The sequence below is a fragment of the Trypanosoma cruzi genome, genomic scaffold (genome assembly GCF_000209065.1).
Source record: "Trypanosoma cruzi strain CL Brener 1047053517153 genomic scaffold, whole genome shotgun sequence".
NCBI lineage: Eukaryota > Euglenozoa > Kinetoplastea > Trypanosomatida > Trypanosomatidae > Trypanosoma > Trypanosoma cruzi.
The window spans coordinates 11,151-37,176 of record NW_001849450.1 but is presented as its reverse complement, the minus strand read 5'-3'; the positions used below and the strand labels follow the sequence as shown (position 1 = coordinate 37,176).

At 58.7% G+C, this 26,026-nt stretch overlaps 2 protein-coding genes and 2 pseudogenes across 2 annotated transcripts, besides 3 other annotated features; all 4 read left to right on the top strand.

Moving 5' to 3' along the window:
* Positions 1-16,622: part of a sequence feature (areas not merged during assembly with more than two copies in the genome that could not be assigned to a particular haplotype) that runs on past the window's edge.
* Tc00.1047053511665.60 lies at positions 494-3,604 on the top strand (annotated as a pseudogene).
* Positions 5,519-15,946, top strand: Tc00.1047053511665.50 (dispersed gene family protein 1 (DGF-1), putative; the record flags this gene model as incomplete). Its single annotated transcript, XM_808983.1, has 1 exon — positions 5,519-15,946. One exon carries the CDS (start codon positions 5,519-5,521, stop codon positions 15,944-15,946), a length of 10,428 nt encoding a protein of 3,475 aa, XP_814076.1.
* Positions 16,623-16,748: a sequence feature (areas merged during assembly that could not be assigned to a particular haplotype. This can correspond to areas where the two haplotypes were merged or to regions with more than two copies in the genome that were merged during assembly.).
* Positions 16,749-26,026: a sequence feature (areas not merged during assembly with more than two copies in the genome that could not be assigned to a particular haplotype).
* Tc00.1047053511665.30 lies at positions 18,589-20,898 on the top strand (annotated as a pseudogene).
* On the top strand, positions 23,089-26,026 carry Tc00.1047053511665.15 (dispersed gene family protein 1 (DGF-1), putative; the record flags this gene model as incomplete). Its single annotated transcript, XM_808985.1, has 1 exon — positions 23,089-26,026. A coding segment is annotated over one exon (2,938 nt), but the record flags the coding sequence as incomplete, so codon positions are not given.

Here is a 26,026-nt window from a genome sequence, read left to right as displayed (position 1 = left end):
CTCACGAGCCATTTTGATTGTGAGTGCCTCCCGACGGCATCCATTTGTCTCACTCCCTCTGTCTTTCTGCCTCTCTTCCTCTGTTGGGTGTGGCGTGTTGCACCGCGTGAGGGCTGACCCGCACACACCGACGGCCCGCCGTGACGCCCGTGATGGCCGGTGCGGAGTGGCGGTGCGTGGCGCTGGTGTTTAGCGGAGCGGGTGGGTGCGGTGCGCGCGAGAGGGTTTGTGCTCTCCTCGCACCCCGCGTGTGTGTGTTGCTTTTTTCCGTGGGCGGTGGTCTTCTGTGCTGTCCCTTCCGTGTTGTCTTGTCTCCCGCTCTCCGCGTGGGTGCTCTGCTCTGCTCCCCACTGACGTGTCTGGTGTATTGTTGCTGTTGTGTCTTTCTTCCACTTCTCGCACACAGACACGCTAGGAAGGGAATGAAAGCAAGCGCGAATCGCTACTGCGAAAGTTGAAGGCTCTGAAAGGACCAACAGCACCATATATATATATGCTCTCACGTGTTGCTGCAGTGCAGGCACCCCGCACACACAACGGTCGCCGCGTGACCGGATGTGGCGGAAGCAGGAGGGAAGGAAGAGAGAGAGAGAGGCAGAGGCCCAACGTGTCCCGGCGTGTGTTTGCTTCCGCGGTGCTGCTCCTACTTGTCACGATGATGTGCTGCGCAGTGGGGCTTCCGCTAAGAGTGATTGAGAGAATTTAATCATCTTTACTGGATGGAATTCGGTTTCTAATTTAATGGATGTCGCGAGGAAGGCGGGTTACGACTCGTTCCGTGCACCTTCTCTTGTTGAGGTGGATGGTGTTGTTGTGGCTGTTGCTGAAGCGCATTACAAGAACCCCAAGGATAGCGAATTGTATGCTGGCATTGCCGCAAAGTGGTTGAAAGGGAACGAAAAGAAGTGGATGAAAGGGAAAGTCGTTGGGATGGATCATTTTGACACCAAAGTTGACCGTCTGTTGGGCGCCACTAGTATTGTGTATTACGGCGAAATGAATGCTCTTTTTGGTGGCTGTGGCATGTAAAGGGCTCCATTGACGGATGTGGCTGGTAATGACTATAGGATGGCCAGGTACGCGAGTGGCAAGGTTTCGGCTGGATGTGGTAATAGGGAGATGAAGGCGTTTGAGTGGGATTACGGTAGCACATCGAATCCTACCGACGTTTTAAGGTACTGCAAACCCCATCCCGGACGCTTCAAACAATTTTTGGGTGGTGGCAGCGCAGGCGTTAGGCTGGAGGACGGTGGTCGCTATGTGCTGCCTATTCAGTTATTGAATGGTGGTGGAAGGAGCGTTTCTTTGACTATCCTTGCCAAAGGTTTTACGCATGATTGGGAGTTTTCGGAATATACGGCTCACGAGGACTGCATCCAGCCTGCGGTCCCTGAATGGAGGGCAAAGGTCTCCGCATGATGACGTCGTGTGGGGATGGCAGCCGCAGGGTTTAGAGGGCGGACGAAAAGGGGAGTCGGTGGACGGAGGCATACGGCCCTCTTTCACACGTGTGGGGCAACTCACTGACACGTCCGGGGCACGGCGTGCAGGGTGGCTTTGTCAGCGCGACGATCGATGGACAGAACGTCGTCCATTTCAGCCAGCCGGTGTATTCCTGGAAGGGGGAGAAGAAGCGGGTCGAGTAGACTTGCGGCTGACGGACATGCAGCGAATTTATGATGTTGGGCCGGTATCCGCTGAAAATGGGAAGTTTGCCGCCAGCACTCTGCTGTACGCCACAGACGAAGTGCGATCATTGTTGGAGAAAGAGTGGATAAAACTGTACTGCTCGCACGAAGTCGCTGCTGCGGATGACGAATGCAACATTGCTTTTGTGGACTTGACGGAGAAGTTGAAGGGCGTGAAGAGGGTGTTGGTTGCCTGGAAGGAGAAGGACGCATAGGTTGCGAATGAATACCGCTGCGTGGATGAAAGGACTCAGAAGCGCCGTGACTGTAATGGTTCTGCCCCCACCGAAGGGCTGTTTGGCTTTTTATCCAACACGTCAACTAACAGCGCATGGGCCGACGAGTACCTCTGCGTGAATGCAGCAGTGAACAATGGGAGGTCAGGGGTTGATGGAGGGATGACGTTCAAAGGGTCTGGAGCAGGGAGTTTAGTGACCTGTTGGCAAACTGGGGCAGAATGTGCCGTACTACTTCGCAAACAACAAGTTTGACCTTTTTTGGCGACGGTGACTATCCATGAGGAGCCGCATAATGGCCCTGTTTTTTTGGTGGGTGTGGGGATGAATGACACTGACAGCACCGTGCTTTTGGGCTGTTCTACACGAGTGGAAGGAAGTGGGAGGCCACCTTCAACGGTGAGACTCAGAATTTGTCAGGGGATCCCGACTTAGTGCAGGGCAAAACACATCAGTTGGCACTGCAATAGGATGATGCGGGGCTGATTGTGTACGTGGATGGATCGACGATATGCGACGGAGAACTGGATTATGAGGAGGATGAGGACTATGAGAGCTTTTCCAGGAGCTAATAACGCTGTTGAGGTCCCAAAGCGTTTCACACTTCTGCGTTGGCGGCGACGGCAAGAGTGCTCGGTAACACTCATGTGACGGTGAGCAACGTCCTGTTGCACAACCGCGTGTTGAAGGGTGACGAGCCTCAAGCGATAATGAAGACGAAGCCGGATGCTGTTGGCACTCCAGAGGCGAGGGTGCCGGCTCCGAAAGGTGCGCCTCACAACAATCATGCGAGTGAAACTTTCCCTCAATCCGCCAGTGGGCTTGTCGTCGTGGATGAAGCGCGGCAGGAAGACACATCAGCACCACAACGTCAACACTCAACAGCGCAACCATCAGGAAATAGGAAGGGCTCAGCAGTTCCCAGGCAAACATCTTCTTCTGATGCCATTGGCCCGTCCACCTCAGCTGATACGGGGAAATAGAAGAAGAGGCACCCAGCAGTGGTGTATTGGCGCCTGCATTGTCTTCGACACCGAGCGTGGTCAGTCGTCAGGAAGTACTTGAAAGCAAGATACCTGTCAGCGGGGGTCGCCCTGAAGGTGGCCGGGAGCACTTGCCCTCCAACGCGGCAGCATTGATGATGGGGCAGGCGGGCAAGGCGAGTGAAGGCACTTCGCATAACGGATACACCGACGGTTGGCCCCAGCGCAGCATTTCACGTGTTTTTTTTTTTTTTTGAGAGTGTGCACAAAGAGCCGCCCACCGCCAACACGCTCGCCGGCGACAAAAAAACACGACGACCCTGAAGGGGAAACGCATGCCTGCACTGCTGTGGGCACGAACAGCGGCCCCGATTCATTCAGCAGCACTGACATGACGCCCGCGGATGTTGCCACAGCCGCCCCTGAGCCCGGCACAGAACCAGCAACTGCTCACCACAATGGCAACGTGTTGGATGGCGCTGGTGCCGCACCGGCTCATTCGAGCACAACGCCTGGGAAAACAAAGGTTCCATCGGAGTTTAACGCAGCGCCGCCCTTGGGCAGTGACCCTTTTGATTTGGAGAGTGTCACCGCGTTGGTGTCCGTGGGTCTAAGGTGTGGCAACACCGTGCATGGCTGTGTGTCTCGGGTGCTGTTGCTTCTGCTTGTGGGTCTGTGGGGCGCTGCGGCCCTCTGCTGAGGTGTGGGGGAGGGTGGAATTGCGACTTTTTGTGGAACAACAAATGTGCAGCTTCCCAGCATTACTCACTGCATTTTGTTAAGCATTCCAACTTTTTTTTTACTGGTATTTTTTTTCTTGTCGCTTTATTGGAATAATCAGCACCTCTGTGTTTTCCCCCGATGATCGCCTGCTACACACCGTCACGAGCGAGGTGTTTCCCCACTTATTTGCTTTGTTGCCCACACACGGTGCCGGCCTCATTGCTGTGCGTTCCACGGATCGCACGAAACGAGGAGTGGAGGAGCAGGCAGGATGCCGCATGGAAAGTGGGGGATTTTGTTTGGGCTTACAAAATAGTAGGATCTTTTTGTTTTTCTTGGGGCGGGCAATATTTACGCACAAACGCATGGTCGTATTGTGCTGCTCGGCTCGGGAAATAAAATTTCTGCCGAATGGATTTTTTTTGCTTTATGGGAGCCCTGCAGAACCCTCACATTTTTTCTTCTAATCACTGTGGCCTGTTTTCGTGTTTGCCGTGTTGACTGTCACTGCGTGTCTCCGTGTCCTGTTGAGTGTCTCTGTGGCGGCTGTGCTGTTGACATGTCTTCAATTCTTTTCTTTTCTGCTAGAGGCACTGATGTTCCGCGGTGACGATTATTTTTGTTCCCCATTGCGATGGCAAGAGGGTGACTGGGCGTCGGTCTGCTGAGTACAGTTGGAGGGGAGCGGACGGTTTGCGCTGTGCCTCACTGTGAGTGTGGGTGCCACCCGCCACAACCTGTTCTGGGGTGTAATTCCAATTTGTCGGGGCGGAGAGAAGTAAAGGACATTGCCGTGGACTTGGATGCGCTCCGTCCCTCTTGTTGCGGCCGTGGGTCTGTGCTGTGTGCACGGCACTTTCTTGCGTTGCGGCATGGATGGAGTTGCTTACAAGTACATTTGGGAGATTGGTTGCGGTCGCTGCGGGCTCATGCAGTCAATAGAAGAGGCTCTGCAGCGTGCATGCGAATGTGTGTGCATGCATGCTTGATGCTTAGAGCTGTGTAGCTTGCCGGAGAGTGCCGCTGCTGCGTTGTTTTTGTGGTGGGCGTTGTGCGTGCGCTACTGACGCTGCTGCTGTGGGTGACGCAGGGATTCTTTCTGTCACACATGTTTTTGAGGGCTGTGACAATTCTGCGATGGCATGCGCGAGTGGGGGACTACCGAGAATGATGCGGGGAGCTGTGTGCGGCCCACACGGCGCGTTGGAGCTGCAGCTGCAAGTGGCTGTACGTGGCGCGGGTGGCTGTGCTGACGTTCTGCCAGGCACCGGTGCTTTGCGAGGAGGGAGGGCGGGAGCCCGCTTTGCGTCTATTTGAAGTTTTTCAGGTTTGGTGGTGGCTGGCGTGCGGGCTGTTGGATTTTTTCAATAAAACAGGAGAAAAAACAACAATTAGTGTGGATAGACTTTCCCTGTGTCCGACTGCTGCCTTTCTGCTTTTTCTTCATTTGCATGCCGTGTGTGCAGCATCAACCTGGACGCTGTTTGTTGTGCAGCGCCGACCCATCGGTCACGCTGGCGGTGCCAGTGGTCATGTGCTTCTTTGCTGGGATCCCACCGCTCCGCACGGTGATTGTGTGGGACTGCGTGGGCGGTGGGGGGTGGACGGCGTAACTGATTTGATTGCGTTCTCGCGTCTTTGTGTTGGCGGTCGGGCTGTGGCCGGATGCTTCTGCGTGCCACTGTGTTTATTTGCTGTTGTTCCTGCTTCTTCCTTCTCCTCTGACCGAGCATTTAGAGTTACTTTCGCTTGACCAGCACAACTATCGTTTCAAGGTGTTAATTATTAATTGCTGTATTAGGAATAGCAGAAGTAGTGGGATAGCGATATATAGGAATTGTGTAACTGTACTTGCCATCTGTATAAGGGGATTTGTTGGACAGGAGTTATGGTGGACGGGGCGAGGGCGAAACACCACGACAGCCCTGTTGGTACGTGTTTGGGTTGGTGGATGCGGTCTGCGGAGGGTGCGTGTCCGCGCAGCCGGCACCGTGTGCGGCGCAGGGCCATTGCGGCTGTGAGTGCGGCGCTGCTTGTGGCGTTGGCGCTGGCTGCTGCTGCGGCGTGGATGCCCGCGGTGCATGCGGTGGTGTTGCGACTGCGGGGCGGCACGGTGGACAGAGCCATCACGGTTGGCCGCGCCGTGGACACGGGGCTGATGGACGGCGTGTACGTCACGAACGGCGTGGCTGTGGTGTTCGACGTGCCGGCGATGCTTCCCGGCGCGCTGCGCATTGAACTGAGGAACTGCGTGTGCGACGGCGGTGCGCAGATCTACGTGCGAGGCTACAGCGGCGAGCCGGCGAGTGATCGGAGCCTGGAGGTGAGCGTGAGCGGGCTGTCCGGGAGCTACTGCTCGCTTGTGTTTGTGCACAGCCTGCCGGCACACACGAACGTGACGGTCCGTGACTCGACGATTGTGACGCCTGGACCGATGCGCTACTCGCAGCTGAGCGGGCTGACGGACGCGGTGGCGTCGCCGCTTGTGCTGCACGCGACGTCGCTGTTGCAGACGCAGCTGCGTGTGAGCAACACTGTGCTGAGGTCGTTGCAGGCGGGCGGGTCGGCGGTGTACGTTGGCGGCGGTGTGGATCTGCTGTCGAGCGCGGTGGTGCTTGACGGCGTGTTGTTGGAGGCGTCGGGCGGTCCGACCGCGTCCGCGATGCATGTGGCGTCCTCGTCGCGTCTCAGTCTGCGGAGCCACTCGGTGTTCTCCGTGACAAACGTGTCGGTTGTGAGCAGCGGCGGTGGCATTGTGCTTGGCGAGCGCCTCGCGGCGATTGATTCGGTGCTGCGCTTCGTGGACGTCGAGGGGTCTGTTGCGTCGTCGCTGGTGTGCTGCGACGGTGGGATGGTCGGTGCCGGCGGGTGGCTGGAGCTGCACGACGTGTGGGCGGTGGGCGAGGCGTCGTCTGTGGCGTCGCTGTCGGGTGTGACGCTGAGCGGCGGCACCGTGTCGATTGCGCGCTGCGCTGCCGTTGGCGCGACGCTTGTCTCCGGGCCGACGATCACGAGCGGCACCGTGACCGTGCAGTGCAACCGTGCCGGCGGCCGGGTGCTGCTGAGCAGCGGCGACTACCGCATGGCCGGCCTGCCCTCCGTGAGCGTGGTGCCGTGCGACGGCTGTGCGGCTGCGCTGGCGTGCTTTGATGCGCTGACGGCGTCGTTCTCCGACTGCGTGTGCGGCTGCCATGCTGGCGGTCTGGGCGAGGCGTGCCTGCCGTTCGACGTGCCGCCTGCGAGGACCGGCGGCGGTGGTGGCGGTGCGCCGGGCTGCGTGAGTGGCGTGACGCTGACGGAGTCGGTGACGGTTGGCGGCGGGCGTGCGACTGCGTGCTTTGACTCGGTGGTGTTCAGCGGGCCGATCACTGTGGCGGTGGACCTGCGCTTGATGGACGCGTTCGCTGACGCGCTGAACGTGACGCTGCGCCACTGCATGCTTGCGGGCGGCGCGCTGCTGCGGATTGGTGGCCTCAGCGAGAGCACGGCGCGCCTGATGCCGTACGCCCTCGTCAACATGACGAACGTGACGTCGATGGAGGGCACGATCGTGCTGCATGGCGCGATGCCGCCGAACTCGAGTGTGCTGCTGGCGAACTCAACGCTGCGCGCGACGGTTGGCGGGTCACAGTACGTGCCGACGACTCCTGGCCACGAGAGATCCCGGTACGGCCCCGCGCTTGTCCTGGACGGTGTCCGGCTACTGTCGACGCGGTTTGTCATGACGCGGTCGTTGCTGGTGTGTGGCGGGGAGTCGTGCGCTGCGATCCTCGTGGACCGTGGCTTTTACGCGAACCTATCTAGCGTTTTCTATATGGACAACTGCGCTGTCAGGTCGCGGGCGCATGTGATGTACGCTCTTGCGTCGGACCTGCGTGTTGTTAGCGGCTCCGTGTTCTCCATACAGAACAGCTCGTGGAGTGCGCCGAGCAATGAATACTACAAAGGCGCGTGTATGTTCAAGGAAGTTGCGGTGGATGGCGGCAGCGTGCTGCAGGTTGTGTCCAGCACGTTCCGTCTTGGCTTCGCCATGCTCATTGCAGAAACGCTGACCGTGGCTGACGGCAGCTGGCTGGTGCACCGCGACAACGAGTTCCACACCGCCTACGTTGTGTACGTAGCCAACGAGAACGGCGTGGTGTTCCGCGATCGGAGTGTGTGGTCGATACTTTACAACAACTTCAACTACGGCTTGTACTCGTCAACCATTGCACACATGACCAGCAACTGGTCACCACCATCCGACGCGCGCCCGACCATCTACGGCGTGTGCAACGAGGCAAGGGGCTCACCTGTGACGGATTACCGAGAAGGGCTCAATATTGGAGCACCTGTGACGGTGTTGGACTGTGGTGCGTGCACTGTGGACGCCGTGTGCTTTGCAGCGAGGACGAGCAGCATCAGCGGCTGTGAGTGCGTGTGCGCTGCTGGTGGCTACGGCGACACGTGTCTGCCGGCTGTGGTTCCGGACGGCCTTGGGCCGCTCCCGCTCTCAGGTGCGAAGGACACTGAGGTCCGCTGCGTGCACGGTGGCAGCATAAGCTCCGTGTACGATCCTGATCCCGGTGTGCGTGGCCTGTGCTTCGTCAACGTGACCTTCACCGCCGCGATTGTGCTGGACTTGTCGTATTTCGATGCGCCACAACAGACACTCAACATCACGCTGCTGCAGTGCGTCCTCGTGGGCCTGTTGATCAAGGGGAGTGGTGCTCGCGTGCACGTGAACGTGACATCCTCGATGTTGGATTCTGGTGCTTTGGAGTTTGAGGGTGATTTTGGTGCGAGCTCCCAGATACTGGTGGCGGGCAGCTCGCTTGTGACGACGTCGAGCTACGCCGTTGCCTTTTTGGACTTTGTTTTTGGTTCCAACACGACGCTGCTGCTACTCGACAACCTCATCGAGGCGAATAGGTACGCAGTTTATTTCTCCATCGGTGTTGTTGATGGTGGCGGGGTGATTATAAAGGGAAATACGTTGATCGCAACGGAGGAGGAGGACGGTGTGGAATCATCTGTTTGCATTTACGCTGTTATGAAGAATGGCGGCTACATTGACGTGGAGAATAACACGATGAGCGCGTTCAATGGAGTTTATGTATTTGAGGATACCGTTGTGAGCTCTGCGGGGCTGTTGAGAGTGGCGAACTGCGACTTTGTTGGCAGCGCGGAGTTTTCGGATTCCGCGCTGGTGTATTTTGGCGGCTATTTGACAGTCGAGGGTGGTGCGCAGTGGCGTGTGGAGGGCAACAAGGTGAGCACAGCATTAGTATTAATTATAGCACATGCCCAGCACAAAATTCAGCTGTCGGGCAGCGGCACCACCGTGGCACTTGCACACAACCGTCAGGTGGACGATAGCTGTCCTTTTGCTGAAATGTCTCTGTCAAACACGCTTGTGGATTCACCCGCGAAGTTTGTGGTTGGGTGCAACCTGCAGGGCGATGAGGAGGTGTCGTACGACGACGTGCTTCCGGAGGGCGTGGTGGTGTTCAAGTGCGGCACATGCAACGACGACGCGGCGTGCTACATGCCCGGGACGGAGTCGGTGGACCGCGGCTCGTGCTCGTGCAGCTGCAAGGTCGGATGGCATGGCGCGTCATGTCTTCCCTTCGAGGTGCCCGACGCGGTTGTGCCGCCCTTACCGGAGAGAGCCGTCGACGGCGACACGAGCTGCGTGGTGAACCAGACGCTGACGAAAATTACGCTGAACATGTGGAAGACGCACCACTGCTACGCAGGTGTGACATTCAGCGGCGTGGGTGCTGTGTTGACTTTCTTTCTCAACAGTATGCCGCTGCATCTTCCCATCAACATCACGCTCACTGGGTGCACATTCCGTGAGGGTGCCGCACTGCAGTTTGTTGGGGGTGTTGGAGTGACCGAGTCAGCCGGCGTCCTGATCCGCGTGAGCCAGACGGTGATGCAATCCTCCGTTGCTTATTTTTCACTTGCCCTCCCGCTGCACTGCGACATCGCCGTCACGGAGGTTGACGCGGTGCAGGCCTCTGAGGTCCATTTGCCGGACATCAGGATTAGCACGTGGAGCGTAGTGCTGCTGCAGAACGTTGTTTTGACTGCGTCCTCGCTGTTGGTCAGCAACGTCAAGGCGCATGCATCGAAGCGTGATGCGTTTGTTTTTTACTCGACCGGGAAGCTGTCGCTGGTGGGTGGCAGCTCGCTGTACACGCGGTACTGCAGCTTCGATGGGTACACGCATCTGTTCTACGTGAACATTCTCAGTGTCCGTGATCACTCTGTTTTTGCGTTGCTCAACAATACAATGGCCTCCGGAACAAGCCTTGTGTATCAGTACTCTCGATTCAGCGTGTCGGATCACAGCGTGTTGCGCATGGTGGGGAACAGCGGTTCCGTGTCCTATGCCATATATTCACTAAAATTGTGGACCGTTGAGCGGTCGAGCTGGCTGGATTGGCGCGACAACGACGTGGGGGGGGGTGCGATTTTTTACGCAACTGAATCCACCTTTTTGATCATTGACAGCAGCAGTGTGGTGACGCTGACGGGCTGCAAGATGGGCTTGACGGGGTGGTCGGTCTCCTTGCTATCGCAGGCTGACGCCGACTACAGGTTCGTTGCTGGGTGTCTGACGGTTGCGGGACGGAAGGTGACGACGGCGGAAGAGCTGGCGCTCCACGGCATCACCAACGTGACGACGGTTGCAGTGTGCGGGGAGTGCACGAAGGACGGCGACTGCTTTGCTCCGCTGACGACGACGGTCAGCGACTGCGAGTGCCGGTGTGCTGCTGGAGGGCACGGCGATGTGTGCGTCCCAGCGCCTGTGCCTGCTGGCCCGCCGCCACCGCCACGCACACCGCCACCGCCGCCGGTTGGTGAGTGCATCAGCGACATGGTATACCCCGAGGTTGCGCAGGCTGTGGGCGGCGGGCTGTTGTGGCTGTGCTACCGCAACGTGACGTTCAGCGGGGGCGGCATGAGCCTGACGGTGCTGATTGGGGCGATGACGGGCGAAGTGGCAAACGTCACTTTCGATGGATGCACGTGGAGAGATGGCGCCGTGCTGTTGCTCTTGGGCAACGTGCACGCCGCTGTGGGGTCGCTGAACATCGTCGTCACCGGCAATACATTCTATGACGCGCTGCTCAGTCCGGAGGGCGTGTTCCCACCGCACACGAACATCACGATCAGCGGGAACCGCTTCACGGTCACGAGGCTGATCCCTCGGTCGGGTTTGGGCCGTAGGGGGCCGTCGTGTGTTGCGATGAATGGACTGGCGATCAGCAACGACTCCGCGGTAGTGCTGAGTGGCAATGTGTTTCAGACCGTGAGGGCATCGTCAATCGCCATTCACGTTGTCAGATCTGCGCTGAGGGTGTCGTGGCACTCCGTGTTTGCGGTGGTGGGCAACAAGTTTCATATGACTGGCGGTAACGGTACGCTGATATATCTTGAGGGGTCTATGCATTCTTCGTCGCTGAGTGTACTGAACAACTCTGCCGTGGTGGTCCGAGGCAACGCTGTGACGAGGCCGGTGAAGTGCTTCGTGTTATTTTTGTCGGTCTTACGTGTGGAGTCCCAGTCAGCGGTTGTGTTTCAGGGCAATGACATGCAGGGAAGCTTGGCTGTGTTGTTCTCTAGATCCTGTTGCCGAATCTACTACAACTCCTGGCTGCAGTTGAGCGGCAACCTGTGCCGTGAATCCCCATTGGATGCCTTTGCTTTTCTTCTCCCCAAAGTGAATCTCCGTGACTCCACGGTGTCTGTTTCCGGCAACCAATTCATGTCCAGCACGGTCACGCTGAACGTGCTGCTGATACCTACGGGCTCCAGCGATCTCACGAACGGAGGGATTTTGTTTGCGTGCAACACTGTGAACGGCGAGGAGGGGGTGAGATACATTATCCCGTCCGTGTACAATGCCACCATTCTGACCTGCGACGACCCATGCGCCCTTGCGGCGTCGTGCTTCCCCGCTTACACGACGACGGCGTCGAGTGATGGCTGTGCCTGCAGGTGCGCAGAGGGCGGCCACGGCGATGCGTGTCTGCCCGTTGCTGTCCCCGAGCCACCGAGTACCGACGGCGCCGACTTTTGCGTGCGCGACGTGCGTGTGGATGTGGAGGTGAACGCCGTTTTTGGGACGTCGGTGGTGTGCTACGTTGGCGTGACCTTTGCGGCGGACGTCGTGGTGGACGTGGCGTCGATGTCAGGGAGCGTGCGCAACGTGACGCTGGTGAACTGCACGTTTGCGGACGGAGCGAGCCTGTACGTTGTTGGGTGGCGGTCCGACCCGACTGCTGGCCAGCGCGCCGATGTGTTGATCAGCGGGCTTGAGTCGCGCTCTGGCGGCGGCGTGGTGGTGGCGAACCGATTTCCGCCGGGCTCGCGCGTCACTGTGGTGGACTCGGTGCTGATTGCGGAGAGGCGTGTTGCGTACCGCGGCGACTACGACCTTGGCGACGCCTCCGCGTGCCTCGTGGTGCACAGCGTGAATCTGACGGGGAGCGTGCTGACCATCGCGCGCACGCATGTGGCGGCGGTGTTCGGCGACGCTGTTGGCGTGTTGGTGGTTGGCGGCGTGGCGCTGTCGTCGCGCGGTGCGCTGTACGTGGACGGGCTGTCGGTGCAGACGGCGCTGGGGCTGTGTGTGTCGGTGGAGGGCGGTGTTGCGGCCAGTGGCGGCTCCGTGGTGGCGTTTGTTGACAGCGAATACCTGCTTTGCAAGCACGCGGTGTCTGTGCGTGGGGCTGTGAGCGTGTCGGGCTCAGCTGTGGTGCTTGTGCGGAACGACTTTTCGTTGGCGGAGGACCACGCGGTGGCGTTTTATTCGACGGTGGGCCTGTCCGGTGGGTCGATGCTGCTGGCGAAGGGCAACGTGCACGACGGCGTCTCGAGGGAGATGCTCTACGCCGCTGGCGCCGTGACCGCTGCTGGGAGCACGCTGAGCTTTGTGCGCAACCGAGCACTGCAGCCGAGGATGCTGTCGGCGAGCCTGTCGCTTACGGCTGGGGCGCATTTGAGGGTGGCGTGCAACTACGCTGGTGGAATTGTCCTGTCGACGGCGGAGGAGTACGCAGCGGCTGGTTTTGGCGACGCTGGGAGCATCGACGTTGCTGGGTGCGACGACTGCGACAGGGACACGCACTGCTACGCGCCCGGGACTGCATCGGCCAGCATGAAGGACGGTGTGTGCGAGTGCGTGTGCGGCAGCGGCGGGTACGGCGAGGCGTGCGTGCCTGTGGGAGCTCCCGCGTTGCCGCCCGCTGTGGGCAACACGTCGAGTGTGTTTGTCCGCGAGGGCGTGACGCTGCGGTCGGTGTTCGTTGTGCCTGCCGGCGCGAGCGAGGTGACGCTGCGCCACGTTGTGCTGGACGGCGTGAGTCCTGTGCTCTACGTGCCGTGGATGGCGCGAGGCGGCGTGCGGATTGTTGTGCAGAACGTGTCGCTGCTGAACGGCGCCGTGCTGTACGTGATGGGCGGTGGAGCGTTGGGCGGTGCTGCGGGGAGCGACGAGAGCGGACCGGTGGAGCTGTCCGTGTGCGATGTGGAGGCGCTGAACGGTGCGCTTGTGCTGACCGGCACGTATCCCGCGGGGTCTGTGCTGACGGTGACGGACTCCCTGCTTGTTTCCGCGAGGTCGACGTCGCTTGTGTATCTTCCCGGCTCGCAGTCCTCGCCGTACGCACCGGTGCTTGTGCTGTCGGGCCTGCGGCTCGTGCGGTCCGTGCTGGTTGTGTCTGGCGTGGCCCTCGTGACGGTGGTGACAGGTGGGCGGACGGTGGTGGTGGACGGTGCCGGACTGGAGCTTGTCGGTGGCGGCTTTGCGCTGGACGCGGCCGTATTCGGTGGCGAATATGCGTTGTACGCGAGTGCGCGCGTGGTTGCGTCGTGGGGCGCTGTGCTGCGCGTGTCGGGGAGCCAGGTGTACGCCGCGCATGGGTTGGTGTTTGAGAGCGGGATGATGGCTAACACTTCTGCCGTCGTAGTGAATGTCAACGCCGGTGCGCTGACGGATGGCGCGCTGCTGGTGCTGCGGGGGTCGGCGTCGTTTGTGTTCGGGTCGTGGCTGTCGGTACGCGGCAACAGCATCAACGGCAGGCTCCTTTCGCTGCCGTCGTACCCGCGCAGTGCGGACCTTGTGCAGAGCACGCTGACACTCCACGGGAACGCTGGCAGCGGGCCCGTCGTGATGGACGGCACCGTTGCGCTTGTGGGCGCCGACCGAAGGTTCGTCGTGGGGTGTCTGACGCTCAACGGGCAGGCGCTGCAGCCGATGGACTACAGGTCCGCCGGCATCATCGGGGAATTCCGTTCTGTGGCGTGTGGCGTGTGCGACGCCGACGTGCGCTGCTTTGCAGCTGCGACGAGGGCGATGTCGGGGTCGTGCGTCTGCCGCTGTGCTGAGGGCGGGTACGGGCGCGACTGCCTGCCGGTGTACCTGCCGCACGTGGACGGGTGCAACCGCACACCTGGCATGCCGCCGCTGAGCCACACGGCGACGCTGACGGAGACGCGTAGCCTGACGCCGATGTGGACGCCGAGCGTGAGCATGGCGCACTACAGTCCGACGCAGCACGGGCCGACGGAGACGCTGCAGGTGACGGAGACGACGGCGCTGCCGCCCACGCGGACCCCGACGGCGTCGGTGAGCGGCACGCTGTGGTGGAGCGAGGTGGCGTGCCCGACGCTCGCCGTGACGACGACGGCGGCTGGTGGGAGCCTGACGCAGAGCGACATCCGCGGCGGTGGGAGCGCCGTCCCGACGCGGCTGATGGTGGCGCTGCCGCCGCCGTTTCGTTGGGCACGCGACCCGCGGCTCGGCACGCACCTGAGCTTTGTGCCTGTGTTGACGGCGCAGCCGAGCGGGTTTGGCGGTCCGTGGGGAGCGATGCTGCGCAACGCGACGTGGGTGCGCAATGCGACGAATCCGTCCACCGTCCTGGAGCTGGCTGTGCCCGTGCACCGCGGCTACTTCATTGCTGCCGACGAAACGATAGTCATTCGCTGCGACGCTGTGGCGGTGTCCGGCGGCTGCAAGGGCGTGCTGCTCGGGTCCTTCACAATCAGGTCCGCCACGCTGCCCGCCGCCGCCAGCGCCCTCTCGGCGATCACCGGCGTTGTTGCGGGTGCGGCGGCTGTTGCCGTGGTGGTGACCGGTGGGCTGGGCTCCGTCCTGGAGATGCAGGCGCTCGGCGTGTTGGCGAGGATGCCATGCGCCTCGGCGCAGGAGCGTGCGAGCACCGTTGCGCTGCCGTACTTCCTGTCGGTGTTCGCTGCCCTTGACCCGCTGTGGATGGTGGTGGGCAACGCGCTGCTCGCCGCTGTGTTCGGGTGCGTGCACTGCGGTGTGACGGCCGTCTTCCAGCGGTGGCGCGGCGTGGGCACGGCGAGTGCGTGGGCGGCGATGCGCTTCCCGAGCCTGACGTACGTCGTGGCGCACGCGATGCACCTCGGCATTTTCTTCGGCTCGGTGCTTGCACTGGCGATGCCCGGCGCCCGCGTGCAGCACCGCGTGATCGGTGTCGTTGGCGTGCTGTACGGTGTGGCGTTCCCTGCTGGCGTGTGCTACTTGATTGCTCGCCACGTGGGCGCGAGCTTCACGAAGTACTGGCAGTTTTCGAGGAAGCCGCTGCACGAGCGCCTGCTGTACCCCGTCGGGTATTGGCACCCCGCGGCGCAGCAGCGGATGTACGGCGGCATGCTGACGAACATGAGGGGCAGCCACGTGTACTGGTGCGTGTTCCAGCTGTCGGTGCTGTGTGTGGTGTGCCTGATTGCTGCTGTGCACCCGCCCGTGGGAGGCTGCCACGTCCAGTATTTCTGCATGGCGGCTGTGCTGCTTGCGGGTGCGGGCGTGATTGCCTTCACGAACATGATGCGCTCGGCCTTCCTGACGGTGATGCACGCGGCGAGCCTTGTGCTCCTTGCGGCGCTGTGCGTGGTGAGCGCGGCCAACCATCTTGTGCCGAGCGACGGCGGTGCGAGGGCGTACGCGGCTATCGTGCTTCTGCTGACCGCTGTGCTGCTTGCGATCACTGTGTACAGCGTGGTTGTGTGGTACGCGGAGGACCGCCACTGGCAGGAGCTGCGCGAGCCGCGGCGTGGTGGGCTGGAAGCGCTGCTGCGCGATGGCGAGGAGAGCGAAGAGGTCGTGCAGAAGCCGCACGAAGCAACGACATTGTCGTACGCCTCAGGCGCCACCGGCGCGTCTTCTTACCGGCCACCCGCACCGCCGTTGCAGCCCATGGCCGGTGACACCCGCTCAGACGCACAGAGCCTGTTCGACGGTGCACCCAGTGCGAGCTGCAGCATTAATTATGCCCTTCTGGACAGGTGAAGATGCTCTGCTTGACGAAGAAATTATCGCAGTTTCCCCTTTTGGGGTGTAAAGGCTCCGCCACTCAACAGCACCGTTACGCGTCGAGAATGCAAAAAGCCCTTTGCAGATGCGGCATAACGTGGATGCTTCTGGCAGATACCTTTTCTCTTTCCATTATTCATAGATTGATTGGGTGATTGGTTTGTTGCTTTTACTTTATTTTTATCGATTATCGACGACAACGGATTATCGAGCTATCGCGCTAGTCCGGGGGCGGATGCGTAAAGTGTGTGCGTGTGCGTGTTTTTTACGCTCTTCGCTGCAGCACCGAGTATGGGGGCTGTTGCTCTCTCTTTCATATCTCTACTCAGTAATGAGGAGGTGCTTGACGGCGGTTACTTGCTTGCGGATTATAGGAGTTATTTAATAAAACTTTAGGGATAAAAAACGGTAGTGCCCTCCTGTGATTTTCACTACGTAGAATTTGGAGGCATGCGGTGCTGGTAGATTAGGGGAGGGCGCGGGGCCACGGCTGTGCAGCTGCGCAGCCACCGATCGTACTCCGCCCCGACAGCGTCATTGATTGTTGGTTTTTGTTGGTTTGTTTCTATTTTTTGTGCAGGTGCCTGCAGTGACTCTCTCTCCTGTTCCACGATGACTGTGTGGGAGGGCATGCCTGTCGCTTTTTGTGCTTCTGATGCTATGTAGAAAAAACAACAAGAGAAAGAAAGAAGAATTTTGCGGAATGGCGTATTGCTTTGCTTATATATCGATGTATTTTTTTTGGCTATTGCATCATTTTTTTCCTTCTTTTTTTGCTTTGCTCCACACGTGTCTCAGTGTTTGCTTTAGTACGGCCACACACGGGTAGCTTGAGTCTCGAATAGTTTCCTTCTTTTTCATGCCACTTTCTGTTAGACACTGACGCGGGCACTTTTGTCAAGCATCCACTCTCCACAGCATGCTGCCTGATATTTTGGAATCATCTCAGATGTAACGCCGGTATCACCGCCGTGGCACTCATGGGAAGTAAGATGGGACGCGGGACAGGGAACGATATTGTGCTGCACATGTGTCTGTTGCATTTGTTCTGTCGTGGTGGCTTCAATGTAGAAGGAGAGGGATGAACATTGCACGATTCCGTGGGTTGGAGGAGTTATTGCCCCCTTTTTTGTATGATCTTTGGTTCCCGCCCGTGTCTGCCCCGATTGCTTCCCCTGAGTGGAGCTGCGCCATGGCCATCCTTTTTGTTGTTGTCCTTTTATCTCAAGGCACGGCGGGATTGAGGCGCACCGTCCCACGAAGGGTCTTGCACACATACACAATCTCATGCCACTGTCGCCCCCGAGGTCGGGTGCAAAACCCAAATCCCTGCTGCTTTTTGCATTGGCGCAATTATTTTTGTTAACGGACGCTGTTCTGTCCGGCGTGTCGCTTTGATTGGATTTTATGGGATTGCTCGCCGACACCATCAAACAAAACAGGCCGACGACTTCACGTATTTAATGCCATCTTGCGCGCAGGTATTTTTTTTACTTCTGTTTATGTGCACTCAAACAGCGAGGGATTTGGAACTATGCGTGCGTGGAATTCTTCCTGCCATGTGAACTGCAGGCGGCACCGAGGGGCTGCCACTTTAATCCGCAGAGTTGTTGTGTCTCTTCTCAGGGTTGGCAGGGAAATTGCATGCAGTCTGCTACTGCTGGTGTGTCCTCAAAAGTTTTCACTCCATGCGAATAATGTGCTTCAGCGAGTGAGGGTGTTGATTGGGTTTGTGTGCACACTGGTTCTGTTTGCTGCTTTGTGCGGGCACGCAACACTTGAGTGGTGGGAAAATGGAGCGGGGCGATGCATGGCCGCGTCTCGCCCATTGTTCAGTGCACGATGGTGCGGTGCACATTGTGTGCTGACTCTGCGATGTCACTGCGGTCTCCTGCGCGGCAATGGCGGTGGGTGGATGGGAGCCTGACGCGGAACGACGGTGGGATCGTTCCTCCTTTTTATTCTTTTTTGAAGGTGTACACTTGTTTTTGGTGTCGGTTATGAGGCAAACAGACCGACAACGTGAATAAAACAAAATGAAAAAGGACGATGGTGTGGCGGTGTTGGGGTTGGTTGCACGTTGTGTTGCTGCGGGGCGGTGGGCCTCGACTGCTTCACCGACAGGCGTTGCAGTGCGGCTGCATGGCGCACCGACTACCACTCCGCCGTGCGAGTGCCACGCCCAACGCCATTGGGACTGCGGGACAAAACAGCCGCGACTGTCCTTTGGAGCCAGCGGCACCTGCTGGCCGCAGTTGGGCGGTGCGAGTGGGATGCTTCACCGCACGGGTGTTGTGATGGCGCCTCGACGCGGTTCTTGTGATGGTTCCGACGCTGCGGCTCGACATGTGGTGGGGAGTAAAGTGTGGCCGCAGTGGACCAATGAGCAGCACCAACATGAGGCTGAGTGATTTCCTTTGGAATTATGTTGGCGGCAGAGCGGCCGTTGATGAAAGACTACAATGTGACGATGGAGGTGGTTGTTCAGGAGCCGGATGATTACGTACACGACCAACGGCTTCTTGAAGAAATTCTGAACTTAACTGCGCACCAAGCGCTGGAGGCCATTACTAAGCCTCTTCACGAAGGTGTGTTCTCTCTCGGGCAACGTAGGGACTATGAAAGAAAAGGATACGATCACTCCTCTTGCAAGGGGAAAACCAAACGGAGTACTCACGCAGGTACCGACAGAAGCGAGGCGGGAGGCAGAGGAAAGGCTAAGACGAACGCAGGAAATGAAATTTACCATTTCCACTAATATCGAAGAGGTACTGTTTAAGGGAAGAGTTCGCGTCAACGTAATGAGGCTGAACGACTTTCTTACGAGGGGACCGGACGGCAGGGGCGCTTTGGACGCCAATTGGGATGTCTTGCTGGAGGAGTTTTTCAAGGACCCCACGAATTATATCCGTGATAAAGGAGCACTGAACGAGATACAGGCATCGGGTCGTTATTTGACTATGAGGCGAGCTGCAAAGGGTGAAGTGATCTTCGACGAGGATATACGCAAGCTTTGCGATAAGGGTGTCGACAATCTAACTGGGCGGTCATTGGCTGCTGCGGAGGTAAAAGCAGCTGTTCATAACTCCACTAAACATTTCTTGGATGCAGCTGCCGAGGAGGCGAGGAACCCAACGACGACGAGCGCATCGAAGAAACTGGAGGGATGCTACGAGTCTGTGCACAGTGCGAGGCGGAGCCATGCGGTGGAACTTCCGGACGGCGATAAGCGAAAGAAAACGGGGGCGGGAATGGGGATGCATGAGGGGAAGCCAGAACAGTCATGGCCGTACAGGGCAGTTGACGACACCCTCGAAAGGGATGATGGTGTGGGACAATCCGGTGCACCACGACTCAGGTTGATGGTGCTCACCTCGGACAAGGGATGGCCGTCCTCGTGGGAAGAGGATGAATTTATTCGTGACTGCCATGTGAACTGTGAGGTGGAGCGAGTGTGGCGGATCGTCAAGGGCGATCTAACCGAGTGGTTCAGCCCTGACGCTGGGGACTACTTTAAGCCTAGGTGACGTGTGTTGATTGGGACGGCCGGGATCGGGAAGTCGATGAATGCCGGCTCGTACCTCCTCTATCAGCTGGTGCACTACGATGCGGAGCAGCTCCCAATGGTTGCGTACGTTATTGGGAGTCAATCATTCCTGTTTGACAAGATCATCAGAACGGTGTCAGTGTACATGGATGACCACAGGATTGAGGATGTTGTAAACATTTTTTCTCGGCGTGGGGTGAAGGGGTATATTATCTACGACGTGGCATTGGCATCTCGTCAACCGCCTGCCGGTTTGCCTTGCAAGGGATGGGGCATGATTGTGGTGACACCACCAGACAAAAACGAATATGAACGGTGGACAAAAAAAATGGACGCTATTGAAATCGTAATTGATTGTCCCGAAGAAAACGATGTGAGGGCAATGTGCATTTGGATGAAGCGCAATCGGCCACTGCAGGAGCAAGCGGAATACTGGGAGGAGGTGAGGGGCCGCATAAATAACGTGGGACCAATTCTCCGCTTCATATTTGGCAAACAGGCATATGATGACCGCATTAAAGCGTGTCAGCAGGCCGTGTATGGGTCGACCGCCTCGGAATTAGAGCGTAATTTGGGTATTGGCTGCTGTTACTCGTCCAATGACAGTGACTTGTCTCGAAAGCTTGTGAGGGTTGTCCGAGTACGACGAGGAAACAACATTGAGTCGCCTCTGAATGTACTGATATCTCCCCACCTCGAACGCGAAATATTGTCCCGGCTGGAGAATGAAATGAAGCAGTCCGATTTTATTTTTTTCGTTCTGAGGTTCTGGGATTATGTCCCACCATATATTATTGGAAAGTATGCCGTATCCGCATTTTTGAATGAGGATTTCCTGCGTGCGATAAGACTTAAAATCAAGGAACTGAGGCCACCAGGACGACGTGAGCCACACAGCTGTGCGCTGAAAGAGCACTCAGACACGAGCTTCGCCAGGAAAGAGGTTCTACCACCACCGGAACGTCTTTCCAATCCGGTTGCTATGGACCACTGGGTGCTGTATGAGCCGAAAGTCCAAAACTTTCCGCTGGTGGACGGCTTTTTCTTTGTGGACACAAATCCGAAGACGCTGGTTGGGCTGCGGATGGCTACGGCGGGTGGGCACCACACGAATACCAGCACTGTGAGGCAGTTCACTGAGTGCCTGGCGGCATATTTTGAGGGTTGGGAGGAATTATCCCGAGACATGTCGTGGGAGATTGTTTATATACGGCACGCAGACAGCACGCCTATGGATGGCTGGCAGAGATGCGATGTCGACAATTCCGATAATGTGAGCCGCGCTGAAAACCGAGAGATTGCGGCGTTCTGGAACGAAAAGGTGCGCCAGTACATAGCAGCAGTATCATCCGGAGAGCTTAGAATGGGCGAAGCTCTCTGAGGTGGGGAATAACCACCGAAATGGTAAAAATAAATTAGGGAATGAAAGGGGCAGTTTTGATTTCTGGTTAAAAACACTGTGGGATTTATATATTTTTGGATGCTTGTGTCTGAGCATACGGTGCGGGTGCACCAGCACCAGACGGCAGTATGTCGCACAGATTTCAAAAATGTCCAACGCTATCGAACATAACAGTGGCAGAAAAAATTAGGGAGGGAGTGGGGTTGTTTGTTTTCTGGTGAAAAACATTGGGTGATTTTTATATGGTATGTTAGTTGTGTGTGTATACGAGGCGTAATTGGAGAATTGCCCCGGTATGAGATAATCATTGTGGCTGGCGGTGTCACGGCGTTACCGCATTGTCCATTTCATTCTATTGTGCTCTAAGGCCCATCACTAACAGAAGCATCTTTAAGGGATGGACGAAGGGTAAGTTCTGTTGAGGAAACAGTGCATTCCGTGTGACTGCATGGAATGAGGCGGCGCGTTGTGGATGGGTGAGGATCCGCTTCCGCGTGTGGCTCTTTGGGTGGTTGCTCGCTCCGCGTGCGCTGTGTGTTGGCTGCGGGGCTGTGGCCGTATCCCTTTGGCCGTGGGATTGAACTGGAGGCGATGGTGGCGTTTGGTCTCTTCTCCTCTTCCATGGCGGGTGGCTGCTGGCGGTGAGTGCGTTTGTTGTGTGGAGGGCCGAATCCTCTCACCCGCGGACTGACGGCACTGCGATGGTGTTATTGTGTGAGAGGGCTGGTGTGGAGTCGCCGGCCAGGGCGAGGGCCGTGGCGGTGTTTTTCCAGTTTTTCGTTTTTTCCTTCCGTGCGCTTTTTTTTTTTGCTGCTTCTTGCTCTTTTCCCTTGTCACCATTTTCTCCTGTGTTTCTGCGTGGAGTGGCGGCATGCTCACGGGCCATGTTGATTGTGAGTGCGCCTTGGCGGCATCCATTCTTCACCCTCTGTCTGTCTGTCTGTCATTCCCTGTTGGATGTGTGGCGTGTTGCACCGCGCGAGGGCTGGCCCGCACACACCGACGGCCTGTCGCGAATTGCCGTGTTGCTGCTCTTTTCTGTGGGCGATGGCTCTCCGTGCCGTCCCTTCCGGATTGTCTTGTCTCCTGCACTCCGCGTGGGTGTTGTGCTTCCCATTGATGTATCGGATGTATTGTCGCTGTTTTCCTCCTTCACTTATCGAACACACACAGACACGCTAGGAAGAAAAGCAAAAAAGCGCTAATCGCTACTGTGGGATTCGAAGGCTCTGAAAGGACCAACAGCACACACACATTGCCCACGCACAAACATATTTATATGCCCTAACGTGTTGCTGCTGTGGTGGCACCCCGCACACACAACCGTCGCCGCGTGACCGGATCCAGCGGAAGGAGAAGGGAAGGAGGAGAGTGAACAGCAGAGGCCCAACATGTCCCGGTGTGTGTGTGCTTTCGCGGTGCTGCGTCTTGTCGTGATGGTGATGTGCTGGGTCGCCTGTGGAGGGAGCGGGAGGTGTGAGGGAGTGAGGGTGAGTGGCAGCCGATCCCGCTTTGCAAATTGGTGTTCTCCACACACTTTTTTTCTCTTGACAGCCTCTTGCGGATCTTAGGCCGTGGAGGGGGAGGGCATGAAGGGCTTTCTTTGATTAGGAGGAGGATGAGTGGAACAATTCCCTTTTGTGGCTTTTTCAGAGTTGTTGGCAACTAGTACGAGAAACATCAATTTGAGCAGTTATAGGATGAAATTTTGGTGCTGTTCTGTGTATGCTGCTCCATTGCCGCTAATTCACAAGGTATCCACGGCGCGATTTAGTGCGGTGCGGTTCCGGCCGATGAGGGGAAGGGGATAGTGTCACTGGCGTGGTTGCGTCTGCGCGTCTTTGCCTCGGTGGTTGTTTTGTGGTGGGGATTGTCTTTGACCAGATGCTTCTGCGTGCCACTGTGTTTGGTTACTGTTGTTGTTGCTGCCTCTTATTCTTTTTCTGAGCGTGCAGTTAGAGATACTTTTGCTTTACCAGCACAACTATCGTTTCAAGGTGTTAGGAGCTACTTGAAGTATTAGGGTTAGCAGAAGTGTTATAACGATCTGTCGGAATTGTGTACCTGGATTCGCCATCTGTAGAAGGGATTTGCTAGGTAGGAGTTACGGTTGACTGGGCGGAAGCGACACATCACGACAGCTTTATTGGTACCTGTTTGGGTTGGTGGATGTGGTCTGCGGTGGGTGCGTGTCCGTACAGCCGGCACCGTGTGCGGCACAGGGCCATTGCGACTGTGCGTGTGGCGCTGCTTGTTCTGTTGGCGCTGGTTGCGGCGGCGGCGTGGATGCCCGCAGTGCATGCGGTGGCGTTGCGACTGCGGGGCAGCACGGTGGACAGAGCCATCACGGTGGGCCGCGCCGTGGACACGGTGCTGATGGACGGCGTGTACATCACGAACGGCGTGGCTGTTGTGTTCGACGTTGCGGCGATGCTTCCCGGCGCGCTGCGCATCGAAGTGAGGAACTGTGTGTGCGACGGCGGTGCGCAGATCTACGTGCGGGGCTACAGCGGTGAGCCGGCGAGTGACCGGAGCCTGGAGGTGAGCGTGAGCGAGCTGTCGGGGAGCTACTGCTCGCTCGTGTTTGTGCACAACCTGCCGGCACGCACGAACGTGACGGTCCGTGACTCGACGATTGTGACGGCGGGGCCGATGCGCTACTCCCAGCTGAGCGGGCTGACGGACGCGGTGGCGTCGCCGCTTGTGCTGCACGCGACGTCGCTGTTGCAGACGCAGCTGCGTGTGAGCAGCACTGTGCTGAGGTCGTTGCAGGCGGGCGGGTCGGCGGTGCACGTTGGCGGCGGCGTGGACCTGCTGTCGAGCGCGGTGGTGCTTGACGGCGTGTTGTTGGAGGCGTCGGGCGGTTCGACCGCGTCCGCGATGCATGTGGCGTCCTCGTCGCGTCTCAGTCTGCGGAGCCACTCGGTGTTCTCCGTGACGAACGTGTCGGTTGTGAGCAGCGGCGGCGGCATTGTGCTTGGCGAGCGCCTCGCGGTGTTTGATTCGGTGCTGCGCTTCGTGGGCGTCGAGGGGTCTGCTGCGTCGTCGCTGGTGCACTGCGACGGTGGGACGGTCGGTGACGGCGGGTGGCTGGAGCTGCGCGACGTGTGGGCGGTGGGCGAGGCGTCGTCAGTGGCGTCGCTGTCGGGTGTGACGCTGAGCGGCGGCGCCGTGTCGATTGCGCGCTGCGCTGCCACCGGCGCGACGCTTGTCTCCGGGCTGACGATCACGAGCGGCGTCGTGTCCGTGCAGTGCAACCGTGCCGGCGGCCGGGTGCTGCAGAGCAGCGGCGACTACCGCTTGGCCGGCCTGTCCTCCGTGAGCGTGGTGCCGTGCGACGGCTGTGCGGCTGCGCTGGCGTGCTTCGATGCGCTGACGGCGTCGTTCTCCGACTGCGTGTGCAGCTGCCGTGCCGGCGGCGTGGGCGAGGCATGCCTGCCGTTCGACGTGCCGCCTGCGAGGGCCGGCGGCGGTGGTTCGCAGGGCTGCGTGAGTGGCGTGACGCTGACGGAGTCCGTGACGGTTGGCGGCGGGCGTGCGACGGCGTGCTTCGACTCGGTGGTGTTCAGCGGGCCAATCACTGTGGCGGTGGACCTGCGCTCGATGGACTTGTCCGCTGACGCGCTGAACGTGACGCTGCGCCACTGTGTGCTTGTGGGCGGCGCGCAGCTGCGGATTGGCGGCCTCAGCGAGAGCACGGTGCGCCTGATGCCGCACGCCCTCGTCAACATGACGAATGTGACGTCGCTGGAGGGCACGATTGTGCTGCATGGCACGATGCCGCTGCACTCGAGTGTGCTGCTGGCGAACTCAACGCTGCGCGCGACGGTTGGCGGGTCGCAGTACGTGCCGACGACCCGTGGCCATGCGGGGTCCCGGTACGGCCCCGCGCTTGTCCTGGACGGTGTCCGGCTTCTGTCGACGCGGTTTGTCATGACGCGGTCGACGGTGGTGTGCGGCGGGGGCTCGTGCGCTGCGATCCTTGTGGAGTACGGCCTTGGCGTGCACCTGTCCAGCGTCTTCTACATGGACAACTGCGCTGTCCTGTCGCAGTCGCACGTGATGTACGCCCTTGCGTCGGACCTGCGTGTCAGCGGCGGCTCCGTGTTCTCCATACAGAACAGCTCTTGGAGTGCGCCGAGCACCGAGTACTACAAAGGCGCGCTTGTGTTTGGGGACGTTGCAGTGGATGGCGGCAGCGTGCTGCAGGTTGTGTCCAGCGAGTTCCGTCTCGGCTTTGCCATGCTCATGGCAACCACGCTGACTGTGACTGGTGGCAGCTGGCTGGTGCATCGCGACAACGAGTTCCGCACCGCCTACGTTGTGTACGTAGCCAACGAGAACGGCGTGGTGTTCCGCGATCAGAGTGTGTGGTCGATAATTGACAACAGCTTTAAATACGGCTTTTACTCGGTCTTAACGTACATGATCAGCAACTGGTCGCCACCATCCGACTCTCGCCCGATCATCTACGGCGTGTGCAACGAGATAAGGGGTTCACCTGTGACGAATTACCAAGACGACCTCAATATCGGAGCACCCGTGACGTCACTGGACTGTGGTGCGTGCACCGTGGACGCCGTGTGCTTTGCTGCGAGGACGAGCAGCATCTGCGGCTGTGAGTGCGTGTGCGCTGCTGGCGGCTACGGTGACACGTGTCTGCCAGCTGCGGTTCCGGACGGCCTTGGGCCGCTCCCGCTCCCCGATGCGAAGGACACGGAGGTCCGCTGCGTGCACGGTGGCAGCATCAGCTCCGTGGACTATCTTGATCCCGGTGTGCGTGGTCTGTGCTTCGTCAACGTGACCTTCACCGCCGCGATCGTGCTGGACCTGTTGTATTTTGCCGCACCAGAGCAGACACTCAACATCACGCTGCTGCAGTGCGTCCTTATGGGCCTGTCGATCAAGGGGAGTGGTGCATGCGTGCACGTGAAAGTGACATCCTCGATGCTGGATTCTGGTGCATTGGAGTTTGAGGGTGATTTTGGCGCGACCTCCCAGATACTGGTGGTTGGCAGTACGCTTTTGATGAGGTCTCGCCACGCCGTTCAATTCCAGAGGTTTTCTCTTGGTGCGAACTCGACGCTGCTGTTGCTCGACAACCTCA